Here is a 19,987-nt window from a genome sequence, read left to right on the forward strand (position 1 = left end):
AAGACATTTCTGTTGTGTTACTATAGAATAACAAATCAGCCAAGTCTAAATGTTTATAAATGTAATTAACATCCTTTTTACTGCAATTATTGTTCAATAGCCAAACTTCATCCACCATTTGTCTTATTTGGAGGAGCCAATTTGGACTTCAGTCTGCAAACAACATGGCTAGCTACTGTAATAGTGTTAGCAAAAAATCATTATTTTGCAGTTGTTTCAGTTAAAGTCTACATATATGTAGCAGAGTTAGCCTTGATAAGTCAGCAGGTGCTTTTTAAGTACTAAGAATTAGAAAACTCTCAATTTTCAGAGCTAAATTATATGAAAATGGGGCGAAAAAGATCATGAAAATCTATCACACAATTATTTTATTACATATAACAAAACATTTAATTCAATATAAAAATTGAAAAGTGTTTATTGTTCCTTTAATCATGGAAACCCTTGAGATGGGCACCTGCCCAGAGATCCTTTTCAGATCTTGTAGCTGGTAAAGATCAAGCAGCAGATGGGAACTGTATATAAAATGCAGTGTATCCCTCTATGAAAATGGAATAGAGTGTCAATAAAAAAATAAATACTTTTAATGAAAGACTTTTAATGAATGAACAAATCAGAGCAGTGCACTCAATGTTGTTATTTCCAATCAAGAAGTGTTCCCTTTTACATAAGTTATATGTAATAAAAACACAGGAGGAAAGGGATTTGGGAGTAGTAATAGACAACAAGCTAAAGATGGGTGCACAATGCAGGGCAGCAGCTTCAAAGGCTAATAAGATACTAGCATGTATTAAAAGAGGCATTGACTCAAGGGAGGAAAGCATAATTCTGTCACTATATAAAGCCCTGGTAAGACCTCACCTTGAGTATGGAGTGCAGTTCTGGGGACTGATCGCAAAAAAAGATATTTGAGAACTAGAAAAAGTTCAGAGATGGGGCACAAAGCTAATAAGGGGATTGGAGAATTTAAGCTATGAGGAGAGGCTAGCCAAACTGGGTCTGTTTTCTTTAGAAAAAAGGTGCTTAAGAGGTGACATGATTACTTTATATAAATATATTCAAGGCCCATATAGAGAGATGGCAGAAGCGCTGTTTATTCCAAGAAAATTGTTTGTGACCAGAGGTCACAATTTAAGGTTGGAGGAAAGGAGATTTAATCTCCAGCAACGGAAACGTTTTTTCACTGTAAGAGCAATAAAATTGTGAAAACTCATTACCAAAGGAGGTAGTGAATGCCAATACCCTAGATACATTTAAAAATTACTTGGATACATTTCTGTCTATAAACAAAATTCATGGATATGATTGCTAGTATTAAATGGGTCACCTTTTAGTGGGATTATTTAAGCTTAACTGGAGCTTTTTGTATATATTTTAGATTTGTATAGGTTGAACTCGATGGACTTTGGTCTTTTTTCAACCTCATCTACTATGTTACTATGTTACTTTACTTGTATATTGCACAAAAGAAAATATTCCTGTAGTATAATAGTCAAAAGAGCAGTTCATTCATAACACAGCAAGCAATTCTTCTCAGAAAATAGCAAGCTCAGACAAATAATTCAGCCTTCTGTTGGTGTCTTGAAGAAGGTATAGTATTTGAGCTATACTAAGCAGTGTATGCTGATTTTGAGCCCTTGCCGGGCAGGTTTGTTCACAATGATTGACAGGCCCTGATCTCACAAAAAAGGGCTGGAGTCAAAGTTGCACAAATCCATTTTTATGCAATAGTACATGCAAGTCATTCGACGTACATTGTCCGCTACCTGTAAAGATGGGAACCTTTTCCATTTTGTCAAAACTTTAAAGGTCGTTTGCCAAAACTTTAAAAACTATTTGCATAAAATCATGTAGCTCATGGAAATGCTCAGGAATGCTACTCATAAATCACACAACATCCTATAAACAGATTATTCTTTAACAATTACAAAACAGACACACAATATTATTATAGGAAACATACACCACAAATTTAAAAACTATCAAGAAAAACATCTGTCTATGTAATCAAGCTGAGTGTTTTACATCATGCATTTATATCAAATTGAGCATGTTTGACATGTTGTCGTACAGCAACCTAATCTGTAATATCAGTCTTGGCGTGGCTTTTTGTTTAGTAATTCTTGCTCTGAGCAGTGGATATGGAGCCAATGAAGGCTGTAATTGTGTTAAATGTACTGTAAAATAATAAAAGCAGAGGAATTTTTCAGTTTGCCCAATACGCTCACTTTCTGTTGTCAATCTCTACTCCTGTTCTGAACATATTCCAGTAACTTGATGTGATGGAACAATACATTTAAAGGAAAGCTGTCATCAAGAAATATGTTTAATGTTTTGTACAGTATGACATTATTTAGCATGAAAATAAGAAAAAGCACAATTTCCTATAATGATGTTGTAAACTTCATCTAATAAAACAGGCCATGATACTAGATATAAGTGCATCTCTCCCCTGCCCCATATTCCCATATCAATTTACTATAGGCTTTAATAAAATGAATGTTTGTTGGCCTACAGAGAGCAGAAACAATATATTTAACTTGGCATTCAGAAACAAAGGTGGCATTGATCATTTCATTTCTTGTTCCTTGTAATATGGCCAAATTTAATATCTCCTAAACATTGCTGAATATAATACATGATAGTTTCATTTTCCATGCAGACATTTTCTAATTTTCTGTTAGCTTCCATATTTGTAAATTAATTTACAAACAATAGATAGTTTACTTTTTATAGACAGTCAAAATAAAATCTAGAAAATAGGATAGACAGATATTTATGAATGATAATAATATATCAGTGTAAGTATGGGTATTACCCAAAAAGTATATTATGACTTGCTTACTTTAGGGATATAAATTTTTCATGGAATTATGTAAAGATTGAGCACTGACATAGTCTATGGGGTAGATTTATCGTAGTGCAAGCGGACATGATACAATGTAGCGTATCATGTCTGCTGCACATTGATAAATGCCGACAGCATACGTTGTTGGCATTTATCATTGCATCAGCAGTTCTTGTGAACTGCTTGTGCAATGCCACCCCCTGCAGATTCACGGCCAATCGACCACTAGCAGGGGGTGTCAATCAACCCGATCGTATTTGATTGGGTTGATTTCTGTCTGCGGCCTCAGAGCAGGCGGACAAGTTATGGAGCAGCGGTCTTTAGACCACTGCTTCATAACTGCTGTTTCCAGCGAGCCTGACGGCACGCACGGAAACAAGGGCATCAAGCTCCATAAAGAGCTTAAAAAATCGGCCCCTATGTATTGAGGGAGACACAGTGGTGAAGAGAGTGCGTGACAATGAAACAAGGGGATCATAGTGAGTAAAGTGGCATCAAAGATAAGAGGGACTTAGTCAGGTGAGAACAGATGATACTAGCATAACGAAAGGTTAAATTGACTTCTTAGCCTTTTGCTTTTTAATGTGCAAAGCCAAGAATAGATAGATGTGACTCTGCCATCAGTGATACAGCTGGAAAATGTCCCATGAGCAGAGTCGTTCAATTACGTAGTAAGGTTACATCACTATGCCCCTTATTCTTTGGCATGCAGGAGCTGTTGGGCTAAGGAATAAAATGAGAGACAATGTATCTATTTATGGACCTTTTTACAACACAGGATCATTTAGAATACAATCAAGAATTAGTATGTTCATAGCTTATAAAAATTATTATAATATTATAATTGAGAGGCAAATATGCAGGGTATCTTCTAATGAAATACAAAGAGTTCTTGCTTTTTGGTGGACAGAGAGATCTAATGTCACATTAGTACATGACATAACAAAGCATAGATCATTTTACATTCCATGTACAGATTAAATCTAAAACTTTATTAACAGTCAAATGTATCTATATCTGAAACATATCTATTTAGCAATATATCATTATCTATAACTTATATTGCTCAGAGTTTTCCCCCTATCATTGCCACTTATCCTGCCGCACCTTCCAGTGAGCCAGAAACTAGGGGCGGAGATAGTAGCATCCACTGCTTATTAAATATCCCCCATAGAACCAAAATAAATAAAATAATACTATAAAAACATTATCATCACTCACTCACTGGTTCATTCATTGGTCTATAGCAGTCATCCAGATAGTATTCTTAGCAGACTCTATACCTGGGTTCATGGCTTTTTTAAAGAATGAACATGTAGTCATGATTTCCTACTTGTGTGTGGCATACCTCAAATCAGCCAAATATACCTTCAAAGACAAATTTGGAAAAGATAACTTAGCACTGTCATAACCAAATTTCAACTCTAAATTATTTTTAATGCTGAATTCCCTACGGTATAGTATACCAAAACTGGTGTAATGTGTCACCACTTTTAAGAAAAGTACGTCTGATATCAATATTGGGGAAGATACTAGTTGGAATTATAAATTATTATATTCAGGAGAATATTCATGAAAACAATATTAGAAATTAAAATCAGTATGGTTATATGGTAAATAGATCATGTCATACTAATCTAATTAGATTATATGAAGAAGGAAATAAGAATAAAGATACAATTAAATCAGTTGATGCAATATACTTGGATTTTGTAAAATGCTTTTTATACAGTACCACGAGAGGGGTTTTGTACACAATTACAAAATTGGAGCAATGAGTTGCAGTAAATTAATTATTCTCAGACTGGACAAAAGTAATTAGTTGGATTCCCCAAGAATTAGTACTGGGCCCTGTAAATCAGATAGAATAGGTATATATTGAACTCAATGTATTTTAGTATTTTTTTCAACTTCATCTACTACGTTGGTATGTTATATTCAAACTTCATTACAACTGTATCAAAACTTTTATTTTTAGGAATACGTCTAAAACATACTAGAAGATTCACCACTTAAACACAATTAGTAAAATAATGTAGGAATAAATATTCTCCTTCAACCTTGAGTGAGATTTTCCTTTAAAATGAAAATAATCAATATTTATTTTTAACCACTTAATGATAAGGATGTACCATGTACATGGCGTATCCTAGCATGGGTCTCACCAAAAGTCACAAGATGATCTATTACTACATGCCTCACTCCAGGAGGCATTCAGAAATATCATGATCTCACCACTGTCAGTGAGAGACACAATATTTAAACCCTTACACTGGAAAAGTCAGTGGGCTATGTTCTAACTATTTAAAAATAAAAGTACATTTTTTTTAAATATAGAATTCAAAATTACTATATAATGATTCTCTGAAGAACTGGAATATACCCCCCCCCCATCAAAATTGCAAATATTCTGTTGTTTTTTTCATTTGTATCAAGATTTTAATTGGGAATTTGGTTCATTATTCAGCCAAAGTCTGCATCAGACACCAAAAACAATACTTCAATTACAAACTATTATAACACTTTGCATTGGAGTGTTCTTTAGTCTCTAAATTGTTATTCTTACCTGTTACCTTTAGTTGAACAGTCCGTCTAATTGGCCGGCCTTCATATTTAAGTTCACAAGTATAATTCCCTCCATCTTCCTTTTGAACTTCTTGGATTAATAGACTATTTCCTTTTTGTATAACCAAATTCCTCCATTTCTTTGGTTTGCATTCCTGCACAGAAAGGCAAGTAGTTAAATAAATTGTGTTACCTTCTCAGTTTCTCAGCACTGTTCAAGTAACTGTAAATAATTATCTTTGACTTCACAAAACAATTAAACTTGAGGGATTTGCTACTCCTGGATTTTAAAATTGCTATATGTTGCTATGTCTACCAAGCAGTACAAATGAGATTTAAAACAAGTTCTTGAAAAATGATATCTATAAATTTTACAGCAGTAATTTTTATTCTGATCATCGGGAATTATCTTCATTTTTCAGTAACTATATGTTATTATTCTCGTGGTACAGTGCAAGGACCCCTTATTGAGCCTGAAGCATTCTTAAGGGTGTATGTGTGTGAGAGAGAGAGCCTGTATTTTGCAATAATTTTCGATATAGAGGGGAGGGTTTTCACTCAACAATAGAAAATTGCATTTCTTATGCTGCTGTGCTTTCCTTCCCTCCCTCCCATTTTTGTTTGAAGTACAGTCACTGTGCAGGTCATGGTTCTGCGTTACTCAGGGGCCTCTTTAGTCACCTACAGTGTGGATTTAATTAGTTAACCTGACCTTTGTAAGTTCCCAAAGGGACAGTCAACACCAGAATGTTTGTTGTTTTAAAACATAGATAATCCTTTTATTACCCATTCCCCAGTTTTGCATAACCAACACAGTTATATTAATACACGTTTTACCTCTGTGATTAAATTGTATCTAAGCCTCTTCTGACAGCCCCCTGATCACATGACATTTTATTTATTATCTATTGCCTTTCATTTTAGCCAATTAGTGCAGTGTCTGCCACAATGCACGGGCGTGATCACAATGTTATCTATATGGTTTACATGAACTAGCTCACCCCTTTTGTGAAAAGCAAATAAAAAAGCATGTGATAAGAGACGGCCTTCCAGGGCTTAGAAATGATCATATGAGCCTTCATAGCTTTCAACTAAGAATACCAAGAGAACAAAGCAAAATTGGTGATAAAAGTAAATTGGAAAGTTGTTTAAAATTACATGCTCTATTTGAAACATGAAAGTTTTTTTGGACTTGACTGTCCCTTTAATTTTGGAGGCCCCCAGGTTTTTTTTTGTGGTAAGGCTTGCTGTGCTGAGGTCCCGTAAGGGTCGGAGCTCCTTTAATATGTATTAGGGTTGTCTCTGCAGTGGGTGGAGCTTTAGGTGTTTAAATAAGGTTGTCTGAGGTGATCAGTACTGAAATGCACTCATGTGTATTTCATTGTTGACTGCAATGTCACTTTAATGTTCAATATAAAAAAAAAACTACATTGCAAAACATGGCCATGAACACAAAATGGATTTTCCACAAAAATACTGGGCAACTCAAAGAGGAGGAGACAGTAGGTGGAGTCAAACAGTGGCACATCCCCAATCCTCTGCCCCTAGCTCAACTCTAAATCCTGCCATAGTCTGTGACATATTTGCTTTTCACAACTGAGCAGTAAGATGATAATAACAAACATAAAATAGTTATTTTTATTTCTCAACTGCAAGTACTACAAACAATCTAATGACATGAACCACAGTAAATAAATAAAAACTTCACTGTTCCTATGATTGTACCTTAATAGCTTCCATTGCCTTCTAGTAACAAACACAGGGCAGAGAATGTGCCCAAGTTGTCTGAAATATTGGTAATTGTGCTATGTACAGTATATACACATTAAAGGGACACTCAAGTCAAAATTAAATTTTCATTATTCAATTTTAAACAACTTTCCAATTTACTTCCATTAAACAAAAAGTGCACAGTCTTTTCATAGTCACCAGCTCCTACTGAGCATGAGCAAAAATAATCTTGTATGCATTTGTGATTGGCTGATGGCTGTCACATGGTACATGTATTCATTTGTGATTGGCTGATGGCTGTCACATGGTACAGGTGGAGTAGAAATAGACATAACTTTTAAAATTGTAGAAAAAAAAATCTTCTATTCATTTGAAGTTTAGACTAAGTGTTATTGCATTGTCTTGTTATTTTGCATTTGTTGATTATGCAAATCTACTGTGTTGACTGGTCCTTTAACTATTTGCTAGGAGAATGACTTCACTGGTAAAAAAAAATTTACCAACAATTATTTTTGCTTTTATATTTTGATAGTTTTCACATATCCAAAGTTTCCCAAAAGAAACTAATAAACTCATGTTACATGTCAGATTTAAAAAGCTTGCTAAAATTCTTATACATAGCATCATCACCCTAAAATTTTAAAAGGCAGTGCTACTATGTTTCAGGGTGCTGGGAGATACCATGAGCGAGATTTCATATGCTCATTGCTCACAATGATTAAGTGGGTTTGCCACGAAACGTCGCTGTTTTTTATGTAACCAAATAAAAGTTTATACCAAGATATTGGTGCTGGTGTTACTACAAGAGTGTTTCTGATGTCCAGGGGAGATTGCAGCTGTCCCCCTACACTGTGCACCACTGGATACTAAAGTGCTGTATACCCTCAACATTGGAATGCTCACAAAAGCCGGCGGTGGCTATTTTTAGATGGATGTAGCGATCACATATATGGCATTGCATACAAATGCGCTGCGTATATTTTACCCGTCGGCCACTGTTTTTACTCCCATAAACTAACATAGAACCAACGTCGCAAGTCGGTATCACATATTCAGCGCAAGGACACACAAAATTGAGAAATTTTACTCCATTTTCACCTCGCCACACAAAGGCAGGCGCAGCAAGCCTTGTGCTGAGTATATGAGCAGCGTAACTCACTGGAAGCTTTAACAAACACTTAACGCATGCACAATATGTGCCTCTCAACCGCCATCCCCCCACCACAATAACAAATAAATGTATTAACACCTAACACATGCACAATATGTACCTCTTAACTGCCACCCCCCCCACCGCAATAACTAATAAATGTATTAACCCCTAATCCGCCAAACCCCACATCGCAGATTACCTAATAGACTGCTAGATTACGAGTTTTGCGTTATACGGGGTGCGGTGCTAACTTGCAAGTTATTGTCACCGCTCACTTTGCTAGAGCGCTGGTATTACAGGTTTATAAAAAACAGGCTTAACAGGCAAAAAGTGAGCGTAGAGCAAAATTGAGCTCCATACCGCACTCCAATACCAGCGCTGCTAAAAGCTGCGGTGAGCTGGTTTTACGTGCTCATGCACGATTTCCCCATAGACATCAATGGGGAGAGGCGGCTGAAAAAAAGTCTAACACCTGCAATAAAGGAGCCTAAAGCTCCGTAACGCAGCGCTATTGATTCATATGGGGAAACAAAATTTATGTTTACACCTAACACCCTAACATGAACCCGAGTCTAAACACCCCTAATATTACACTTATTAAACCCTAATCTGCTGCCCCTGACATCGCAGACACCTACATTATATTTATTAACCCCTAATCTGCTGCCCCCTATATCGCCGACACCTACATTATATTTATTAACCCCTAATCTGCCGCCCCCAACATCGCCACCACTATAATAAACATATTAACCCTTAAACCGCCGTACTCCCGTATTGCAAACACTAGTTAAATATTATTAACCCCTAATCTGCTGTCCCTAACATCACCGCCACCTACCTACATTTATTAACCCCTAATCTGCCACCCCCAACGTCGCCGCCACTATACTAAATTTATTAACCCCTAAACCTAACCCTAAATCTAACCCTAACACCCACTAACTTTAATGTAATTAAAATAAATCTTAATAAAACCTACTATTAATAACTAATTAATTCCTATTTAAAACTAAATACTTACCTTAAAATAAACCCTAAGATAGCTACAATACAACTAAATATAAATAAATATAAATAAAAAAAGAAATTATCAGATATTTAAACTAATTACACCTAATCTAATAGCCCTATCAAAATAAAAAAAGCCCCCCCCAAAATAAAAAAAACCCTAAGTTAGGATTTTATTTGGGGGTTGGTTGTGTGGGTGGTGGGTTTTACTGTTGGGGGTTTGCATTTTTTTACAGGTAAAAGAGCTGATTTCTTTGGGGCAATACCCGCAAAAGGCCCTTTTAAGGGCTATTGGTAGTTTAGTTTAGGCTAGGTTTTTTTTTATTTTAGGGGGGCTTTTTTATTTTGATAGGGCTATTAGATTAGGTATAATTAGTTTAAATATCTGATAATTTCTTTTTTTATTTTGTGTAATTTAGTGGGGGTTTTTTGTAATTTACTTAATTGTATTTAATTTAGGTAACTGACTTAATTGTAGTGTAAGGTTAGGTGTTAGTGTAAGACAGGTTAGGTTTTATTTTACAGGTAAATTTGTATTTATTTTAACTAGGTAGTTAGTAAATAGTTAATAACTATTTAGTAACTATTCTACCTAGTTAAAATAAATACAAATTTGCCTGTAAAATAAAAATAAACCCTAAGCTAGCTACAATGTAACTATTAGTTATATTGTAGCTAGCTTAGGTTTTGTTTTACAGGTATTTAGTTTTAAATAGGAATTATTTAGGTAATGATAGTAGGTTTTATTTAGATTTATTTAAATTATATTTAAGTTAGGGGGTGCTAGGGTTAGGGATAGACTTAGGTTTAGGGGTTAATACATTTAGTTCAGTGGCGGCGACGTTGGGGGCGGCAGATTAGGGGTTAATAAATGTAGGTAGGTGGCGGCGATGTTAGGGGCGGCAGATTAGGGGTTAATATTTAACTAGTGTTTGTGATGCAGGAGTGCGGCGGTTTAGGGATTAGTAAGTAGTTTATGGGTGTTAGTGTTAAGTTATGAGTTTTATGTTACAGCTTTGTAGCGTAAAACTCATAACTACTGACTTTCAGTTTACGGTATTGATCTTGGCGGTATAGGGAGTACCGCTCACTTTTTGGCCTCCCAGGCAGACTCGTAATACCGGCACAAAGGAAGTTCCATTGAAAAATGACTTTTTGAAAACTGCAGTACTTACGTTGCGTTAAGGCCAAAAAAGTGTGCAAGACTTATAATACCAGCGGTAGTGAAAAAGAGCCTTAACACTGCTTTTTCACTAATACCGCAAAACTCGTAATCTAGCCGAAAGTTATTAACCCCTAATTCGCCACCCACCCACAACGCAATCTACCTAATTAACCTATTAACCCCTAAACCACCATCCCCCACAACGCAATCTACCTAATTAAAAATAAAAAAATCTAAAATTACTGAAAAAAATTAAATAAAATTATCCAAAATAAAAAAATGTAAACCTAATCCTATACCCCTATAAAAACAAAATAAAAACACTTCCTAATCTAACACTAAACTACCAATAGCCCTTAAAAGGGCAATCAGATCTTTTGCTGCCCATTAAAAAATAATAAAAGCCCTAATCTAAAAAAAAGAAAAACACACCAAAAAAATTAAAAAAAACCTAACACTAACCCCAAAAAATGTATTAATCGTTCCTGAAGTCCGTACAGCCATCTTCTTCCAGGCAGAGAAAAGTCTTCATCCAGACGGATCCATCTTCATTCATCACGGGACCATGCAAGGTACCCCAATATAAAAAGGGTACCTTGTATTCAATCTTCAGTGTGCGGCGAGCGATCGCATCAAGAGGACTTCCACGTCACCGAAGACTGCTGCCTATGAAGACCGCTCCATGCCTCAGAAGACCGCTCAACACCTCCAGGAAGAAGATAGAAGATGATCCTGTGATGGATGAAGATGGATCCACCTGGATGGAGACTTTTCTCTGCCTGGAAGAAGATGGATGTCCAGACTTCAGGAATGGTGAGTACATTTTTTGGGGTTAGTGTTAGTTTTTTGTTTTATTTGGGGTGGGTTTTTTTTTATATTAGGGCTTTTATTATTTTTTTATGGGCAGCAAAAGAGCTGATTGCCCTTTTAAGGGCAATGCCCATACAAATGCCCCTTTTGGGACAATGGGTAGATTAGATATTTTTAGAGTTAGGTTTTTTTTATTTGGGTGGGTGGGGGTTTTTACTGTTAGGGGTTAATTTGTAGTTGTGTATGTAAAAGAGCTGTTAAACTTAGGGCAATGCCCTACAAAAGGCCCTTTTAAGGGCTATTGGTAGTTTAGTGTTAGATTAGGTGGTGTTTTTATTTTGGGGTGGCTTTTTTGCTTTTATAGGGGTACTAGATTAGGTTAACATTTTTTTTTATTTTGGATAATTTTGTTTATTTTTTTTCTGTAATTTGTGCTGAAACCTACGCCGTATATGTAATCTCAACCCATATATTCTGAATTTATCTTCCATTGATATTAATAGACTGCTCTAATCTGGATCAAAAGACCAAAGAAACCATTCTAATCTTCCTGAACAATGGATCACTGCAGTCTCAAATGCAGTCATAATAAAGCTACTGTAAATGCATGGATTCCACACAATTAACCACAAGAAACCAGCTTCAATTAACCTTACCATACCTGGTCCCCCACCAATCTTAATATAAACTGAGACTGGCCTCAAACCCCAATTATTCTCATAAACACCCATCCATTAACATACCCCACTAAAATCTCCCTAAAATGTTTTTCCAATTCTAACTCCTCTGTTGAATTTTAATACCACCCTTTACAAATATCAAATAAAAAAGAAAACACAGATACCAATAATAAAACCCCTTAAGTTACAAAACAAAAAGTCATACAAAACAAACACATTGTTAACCTTAAAATCGGCTGGCTGAAGTATCCTCTTCAGGGCAATCAGCAACAGGTGTATCTTTATTCATTTTGTGGATTATGTTAGGCCACAACCTGGGTTCCCTCATATATAAATAAAGGTGATTCTGATTGGTTAATTAGGTTGTAACAATAGTAGCCCTAAATAAAATTGCTGCCACCACTTTTTTTTGTATTGGCTCCATATAAGTGGCACATGGCATTTAGCCCTAAGAGAAAAACTGCAAAATGAGGCAATTGTATCAGAACTTATGTCATTAAAAGCTTATGTTTAGACAGTTTTACTTTTAATTGTTTTAATAGCTTTTAGCTGTATAAAAAATCTTATTGAGCAAAACAAATCAAAGTCCTGCATAAGGTAGAGGAGATTACTAAACTGTTTAAATATATAAACACTATAACAAGACAACTTAAGTTGCTGTAAAGTGAGAAAAAATGTATCATAATGTGTAAAATTACTGCAGAGCAAATACCTAGCAGATGTGCACAGTCTTTAGAGAAATTAGCTTAATTCTGTTAATGTATCCTTGCTTCACTTAACAAATATCCCTAATACCCAAGATGGAAGGAATTATCCTTCCTGCACACAGGTGAAGTAACAACAATGACTGAACCACTTGTCAGTCCAAGCAGCAAATTACTTAAACTCTGGCTTGTATTTGAGGACTGGAGTTTATACATTTACTATTATGCAAAGAAACTAATACTGAAGATATGTGACAGATATCTATTAAAGAGGCTTTAAACACATCTTCATTTTGTGTAAAAAAAATGTGCTTGTCCTGTAATCCCTAAAGAGGCCAAAACTCAAATTTGGTAACCTATGTTTTCACAATGCTGCAAATCAAACAGCTTAGGCAATTTGAAAGCCTAGGTTACAGAAGTCCCTATAACATTCTAATACCTGCTTGCTATTAAAGGGACAGTACACTGTAAAATTGTTTTTCCATAAATGTATTTTAAATGACTTGTTATACCAACTGCAGAGTATAAAATATTTGAGAAATTGCATTTTCGGGTTTATTTGTGTATCTGAAGTAGCTGGTTTTGTGCTTTGAAACCACAGCCTATTACAATGGGTTGAGCTTCAGGTAATATCAGATCTCATTATGTTATCACTTTCATGTACACAGACTTGATTCCTTATCTTATATTTGTCAGGAACACCAAAGCTCAATACATAGAGAGAACAATGGAAAATTATCATTTTATTACTTAACTATCATGCCCCCACTGAGGGTGTAATCTCTTCTGCTGGCTGTGTTTACTTAGGCTTGTCAATAGCATATACGCCAGTATCAAAACTTTCAGTATAGGTTGGGAAACTACAAGCTAAATCAGCTATTTCAAATGCTGAAATATGAGTAAAGGAGCTACTTGCAACCAATTTAATACACTCTAGCAGGTAAAAAGGATCATTGGGAATAATTTAAAGGGGAGAAAGTTTTTGGGTGAACGGTCCCTTTAAATAATTATAACACAGTGTTCATTATTTTAAGAAATAAGAATATATTGAAACATTTAATCTGATCAAAAGTAAACATTCATGTTTTTGTTGCATGTAAAATAGTTAATTTAAAACAGATTACATTTTACTTTTGAAAAAAATGTTTTGAATAAAGCTAAATTTTGTGCTGGGTTGCCTGTATTAGCCATTGAAAATCTGTTTCTAGAGGTGTGTTATGCACAACAATTGTATGTTAGTTTTTTTTATTTCAAATGAAAAGCTTTAACAAAACATTTTTCCCTGTTTTTAAAGTCTTCATCTAAAATTAGATTATGTTAAATGAACATTAAACACTAAATACATTTTATAAAGATAGTATTGTAGTTATTTCCCTCCTCCCTCTAGTCATGGATGCCACCATGTTGAAATTTAGCTTTCACTACATTCAAGTGCTGACCTATGTTTTTCATATAGAAAATAATTTATTTTTCATTATTAAATATACAGTCATGTGAAAAAGAAATTACACCCTGTTTGAATTCTATTTTTCTGTATTAGGATACAATAAAAATCATCTGGTCCTTAGCAGGTCTTACAACTAGGTAAATACAACCTCAGATGAACAACAACACATGCCATATTATACCATGTCATGATTTATTTAACAAAAATAAAACCAAAATGGAGAAACCATGTGTGAAAAACTAAGTACGATTGTGTATAATTCAATAGCTTGTAGAACCACCTTTAGCAGAAATAATTAGAAGTAATCGTTCTCTGTATGACTTTATCAGTCACTCACATCGTTGTGGAGGAATTGTGGCCAACTCTTCTTTACAACGTTACTTCAGTTCATTGAGGTTTGTGAGCATTCATTTATGCACAGCTCTCTTAAAGTACCACCACAGCATTTCAATCAGGTTGAGGTCTGAACTTTGACTGGGCCATTGCAATACCTTGATTCTTTTCTTTTTCAGCCATTGTAAATTTTCTGGTGTGCTTGGGATCAATGTCCTGTTGAATTCCAGCCAAACTATAGCTGTCGGACATACAGTCTCACATTTGACTCTAGAATACTTTGGTATACAGAGAAGTTTATGGTCGACTCAATGGCAGCAAGGTGCCCAAGTCCTGTGGCTGCAAAACAAGCCCAAATCATCATAACCACCATGCGTGACAGATGGTATGAGGTGTTTGTGCTGATATGCTGTGTTTAGTTTTCGACAAACGTAGCACTGTGCATTATGGCCAAACATCTTCACTTTGGTCTCAACTGTCCAAAAGGACATTGTTGCAGAAGACTTGTGTTTTTTTCCGATGCAACTTTGCAAACCTAAGCCGTGCTGCCATGTTCTTTTTAGAGAGAAGAGGCTTTCTCCAGGCAACCCTTCCATACAAACCATACTTGTTAGTCATTTTTAATTGTACTGTCACAAGCTTTAACATTTAACATGCTAACTGAGGCCTGTAGAGTCTGAGATGTAACTCTCTATTTTTTTGCAATTTCTCTGAGCATTGCACAAGCTGACCTTGGGGTGAATTTGCTGGGACGTCCACTAATGGGAAGATTGGCAATTGCCTTGTAAATAATCTTTCTCACTGTATAATAATGGACTTTAAATTGTTTTGAAATGGTCTTATAACCCTTCCCAGATTAATGGGCTGTAACAATTGCTTCTCTAAGATCACTGCTGATGTATTTCCTCCTTGGCATTGTGTTAACACACACCTGAATGCTACACACCAGTAAACTGCTAAAACTTTGGCTTTTAATGAGGTGGTCACACTTCCTGATGATCAATTAATCAAGGGCATTTGATTAGCAGCACCTTGTTGCTACTTAGCCTCTTAATTCCTATAGAAGCAGTAAGGGTGTAAATAGTTTTTCACACATGGCTTCTGCATTTTAGCTTTATTTTTGCTAAATAAATCATGACACGGTATAATATGTAATGTGTTGTTGTTCATCTGAGATTGTATTTACCTAATTATAAGGACCAGATGGTTTTTATTATGTCCTGATACATAAAACCATAGAATTCAAATGGGTGTACTTTCTTTTTCACATGATTGTATATTTCTATATATATATCTGCTAATGTTAATGCTATATATATATATACACACACACACACTAACCGGCAACTTTATTAGGTACACCTGTTCAATTGCTTGGTAACACAAATTGCTGATCAGTCAATCACATGGCAGCAACTCCATGCATTTAGGCATCTAGACGTGGTGAAGGCGACTTGCTGAAGTTCAAACTGAGCATCAAAATGGGGAAGAAAGGGGATTTAAGTAACTTTGAACGTGGCATGATTGTTGGTGCCAGAAGGGCTGGTCTGAGTATTTCAAAAACTGGTGATCTACTGGGATTTTCACACACAACCATCTCTAGGGCTTACAGAGAATGATCTGAAAAAGAGAAAATATACAGCGAGCAGCAGTTGAGTGGACGAAAATGCCTTGTTGATGTCAGAGGTCAAAGGAGAATGGGCAGACTGTTTCAAGATGATATAAAGGCAACAGTAACTCAATTAACCATTTGTTACAACCAAGGTATGCAGAATACCAATTCTGAATGCACAACACATCGAACCTTGAAGCAGATGGGTTACAGCAGCAGAAGACCACACCGGGTGTCACACCTGTCGGCTAAGAACTAGAAACTGAGGCTACAATATGCACAGACTCACCAACATTGAACAATAGAAGATTGGAAAAACGTTGCCTGGTCTGATGAGTCTTAAGTTCAGCTGCGACATTCAGATGGTACGGTCAGAATTTGGCGTAAAGCATGGATCTATCCTGCCTTGTATCAACGGGTCAGGCTGGTGGTGGTGGTGTAATGGTGCAGGGGATATTTTCTTGGCACACTTTGGGCCCCTTAGTACCAATTGAGGATTGTTTAAACGCCATGGCCTACCTGAGTATTGTTGCTGACCATGTCTATCCCTTTATGGCTACAGTGTACTCATCTTCTGATGGCTACTTCCAGCAGGATAATGCACAATGTCACAAAGCTCAAATCATCTCAAACTGGTTTCTTGAACATCACAATGAGTTCACTGTCCTCCAATGACCTCCACAGTTGCCAGATCTCAATCCAATAGAGCACCTTTGTGATGTGGTGGAATGGGAGATTTGCATCATGGATGTGCAGCCGACAAATCTGCAGCCACTGTGTGTTGCTATCATGCCAAAATGTCTGAGGAATGTTTCCAACACCTTGTTGAATCTCTGCCACGAAGAATTAAGGCCGTTCGGAAGACAAAAGGGGCTTCAGCCCGGTACTATTATGGTGTACCTAATACTGGCAGGTGAGTGTGTGTATATATATATATATTTACAAAACAAATTACATTATTCTATAAGCGAAGAACACTGGAATGTTAAATATGTACAGTAAGTACACAATAAAACACATTAATACAACTTTACACACATACACATACTGTATATACATACATTAACATATTTAGACATGTATATATATGCGTTTATACAATATAGCCCTTTGCAGTTAAACATCTTGTCCTATACCATATAACATTTAACCTTTAAAACTTTTCATTTTTTTATATTTATAGCACTAAATTTTTATTAGATAGTGTTTATATGAGCGGAACTGTATTTTTAAATGTTTTTAAGGTTGTGTTTAGTGCAACTTTTTTTAACGCCATACCCTTTATGCAAGGTTTTCAGTTGCTTTAACCCTGCAAGCATAAAATGTGATTGCTCTCTCACAATCATGTTTACTTTCAACTAGTAATACACTCTCTAATTTCAATGCAAACAAAAATGATTCTCCTTGTGTGCAAGGTGCTTTTAAAGAGACATTGAGAAATAAAACCTTAAACATTTTGCTATAGGTTTATTTTTTTAATGAGTGTGTCATTAGTATGAAAAACCTCCCACAAATTTTAAATTGAATGCTTTACATATTGTGTGCCAGCAAACACAGCATTAGTCTCCAAATCCTTCTACAGAAGCCATACATTAATCAGTATTTAAGTTGCAATAAGGGGCTATGCCTCTGCTAGTTCAACAGGTACCTTTAAATATAGAAAAAAACAGGCCTTTTCGAGACTGCCCTTATTTCTTTCAAATGTGTAAAGTTAAATAGATGCTGTACTGGAAAAAAAGGAAACTTTAATGTACTTGCTATACATGTTGCAGAGTATTAAATGTATCGGAAATTGATTGCTTTATTTTTTAATTTGAAAAAGCTGGTTTTGCTCACAGAAATAACAATGAAACCACAACCAATTGTTCTCAAGAACATGCACATTTAAATGATCTGTGCCTGCAGATATAACAGACCTCCTTATTTTATCTCTCTATATACACAAAGGCCAATACTTAGATACTGACATTTTCATTATGAGTGATGCTTTCAATGTGCAAAACAACCTATTTCACTTGCAAGAATAAACTTAAAGAAGCAAGTTAATTTATTACTCTGCAGCTAGTATAACAAGTTATTGGGAGCATTTTGTAGAGAAAATATTGTATCATATAGTATTTAATTAATTAATTAAATAAAAAAACACAAACCTGCACATACACATTTCTATCTAGATTCAGAAAGTTATGTCTGCCTCAGTTCTGCACATATAGGCTGATAACATCTCTGAGAATGTTCTATAGACTTTTCTAAATGCCTCCTAACTAAGTAGCGGAATCAGTTTAAATAAAAGTTGAAGGAAAAGCAGGGGGGGGGTAAATGGATTGAGACTAGAAATCCTTGGGTAGTGTATTAGCTTCCCTGGTTGTCACTCTGCCAGATTCATGTACTATCTGTAAATAAATGAAGAGACGTTCATTACTACTTTTGATATCCATTGTGTGGACTTGTGTGAATTGTTGGTTTTGAAAGAAATATCCCAAGTGAATATAATGTTTTACTTACGTTGCTAAGCCTGAGTCACGCACACACACTAACTCTGTTCTTTAGTTAAATGTCACATTCATTCATTTGGAAATGCATCACCCACCTCTTAGTATTACAAGACGAGAAACAGAATTGTTGGACAAAACACAGAATGCGTCTGCGATACACTCATTTTGGTACATAGACCGCTAGAGACACATCACATTGTAAGTGGCTGCCAGATTCTCTAATTTGTTTTCCATACCATTCTCTGGTGTTTAATGCTAAAATGTGACAATATCTCTTATAATGCATATGGAGAGGATATATTCATTGTGCAGCTGTGGCTAATAGTTTTCTATATATGGGCAATCAATAACACAGCTGCACTTGATTTTGTTCTTTGATCTCAAGTTCAGATTAATCCTGTTGCTTCTGCTTGTGCATATATATAAGGTCCCTGTTGGCAGAAGGCCCAGCAAACAAGTTGGCTGAAGACCGCAAACATATCCAGGCTACAATTAGCAAAGTGTTTCTTCCTCTCCCAGCACATATCCTTAAATCTACACTAAAACCAGCCCAATGGGATAAGAGCTTGACGTAACACTTACTTTGTTATGATCTTTGACAGACCAATAAAGTATTATAGGCAGGTTGTGGTTGGTAAATATTTCAAGCTTATTGTAAACATTCTAGCATTTATTCAGTATGTGAAGCCTGTTATTTCTGTTGTAAAACAAATATGTATTTCTTTGGCTCACACAATATTCACTATAGTACAGACACAGAATGGGCTCTAGGTGAGTGCTGGGTTTTGTTACATACTATAAAATGGTAATTAAGGAATACAAACACATGGCGTGCATATATACTTGCTTTAAAAATGCTAATACTGAAGAATGTATTGCTTTCTGATGGTAACCCCATAAAGAAAAGAATGGATGGACATGAGTCATTACTATTACATATTATTGAAAAGCCAGGATTATTATTTTTTCTATTTTGTTCCTTCACAAGCTCTCTGATTTACTCTGCCCATCTCCTAAGTTTAATTTTACATGAAGAGTGCTTGGAATAAAAGGTATGGAATCCTTAATAGACATAATTATAGTGCTAGAAGGTGTTGTTTGATTAAACAAGCCATACAAATGATCCCATACTCCTTCAAGTTTGATTATTTGAGTATTGACTGTATTACATGTGTATTTGTTAATACGCTTAAAGATTTGCTTGAAACTTTTGTATTCTGGTCTAATACATTTCTATGTAAGCAATAGTTATTTTTAACTCATTTATAACACCTTTATGAACTATTTACTTACTCATAATAAAGTTTAAAATATTGACAGTCATGTGACCTATATGAATGCAGTATGGAGCCAACACTGTACACTGAATCTGAAATGCCTTATAGATTTATTTTTCAGTATTCTCCTCAGTGGTGGCTCTTAGTGCTGTGTGG

The 19,987-nt window shown here is 35.4% G+C and overlaps 1 protein-coding gene across 1 annotated transcript in view; it reads right to left on the reverse strand.

Annotated features, from left to right (window-relative positions):
• IL1RAPL2 (interleukin 1 receptor accessory protein like 2) overlaps nt 1-19,987 on the reverse strand; it is a 1,497,664-nt gene that overhangs the window by 734,622 nt on the left and 743,055 nt on the right. Inside the window, exon 5 of the mRNA XM_053699168.1 lies at nt 5,415-5,568. Coding sequence (XP_053555143.1) covers nt 5,415-5,568 — 154 coding nt within the window. The remainder of the gene's footprint in view (nt 1-5,414; nt 5,569-19,987) is intronic.

Source organism: Bombina bombina, chromosome 1, assembly GCF_027579735.1.
Source record: "Bombina bombina isolate aBomBom1 chromosome 1, aBomBom1.pri, whole genome shotgun sequence".
Classification (NCBI taxonomy): domain Eukaryota; kingdom Metazoa; phylum Chordata; class Amphibia; order Anura; family Bombinatoridae; genus Bombina; species Bombina bombina.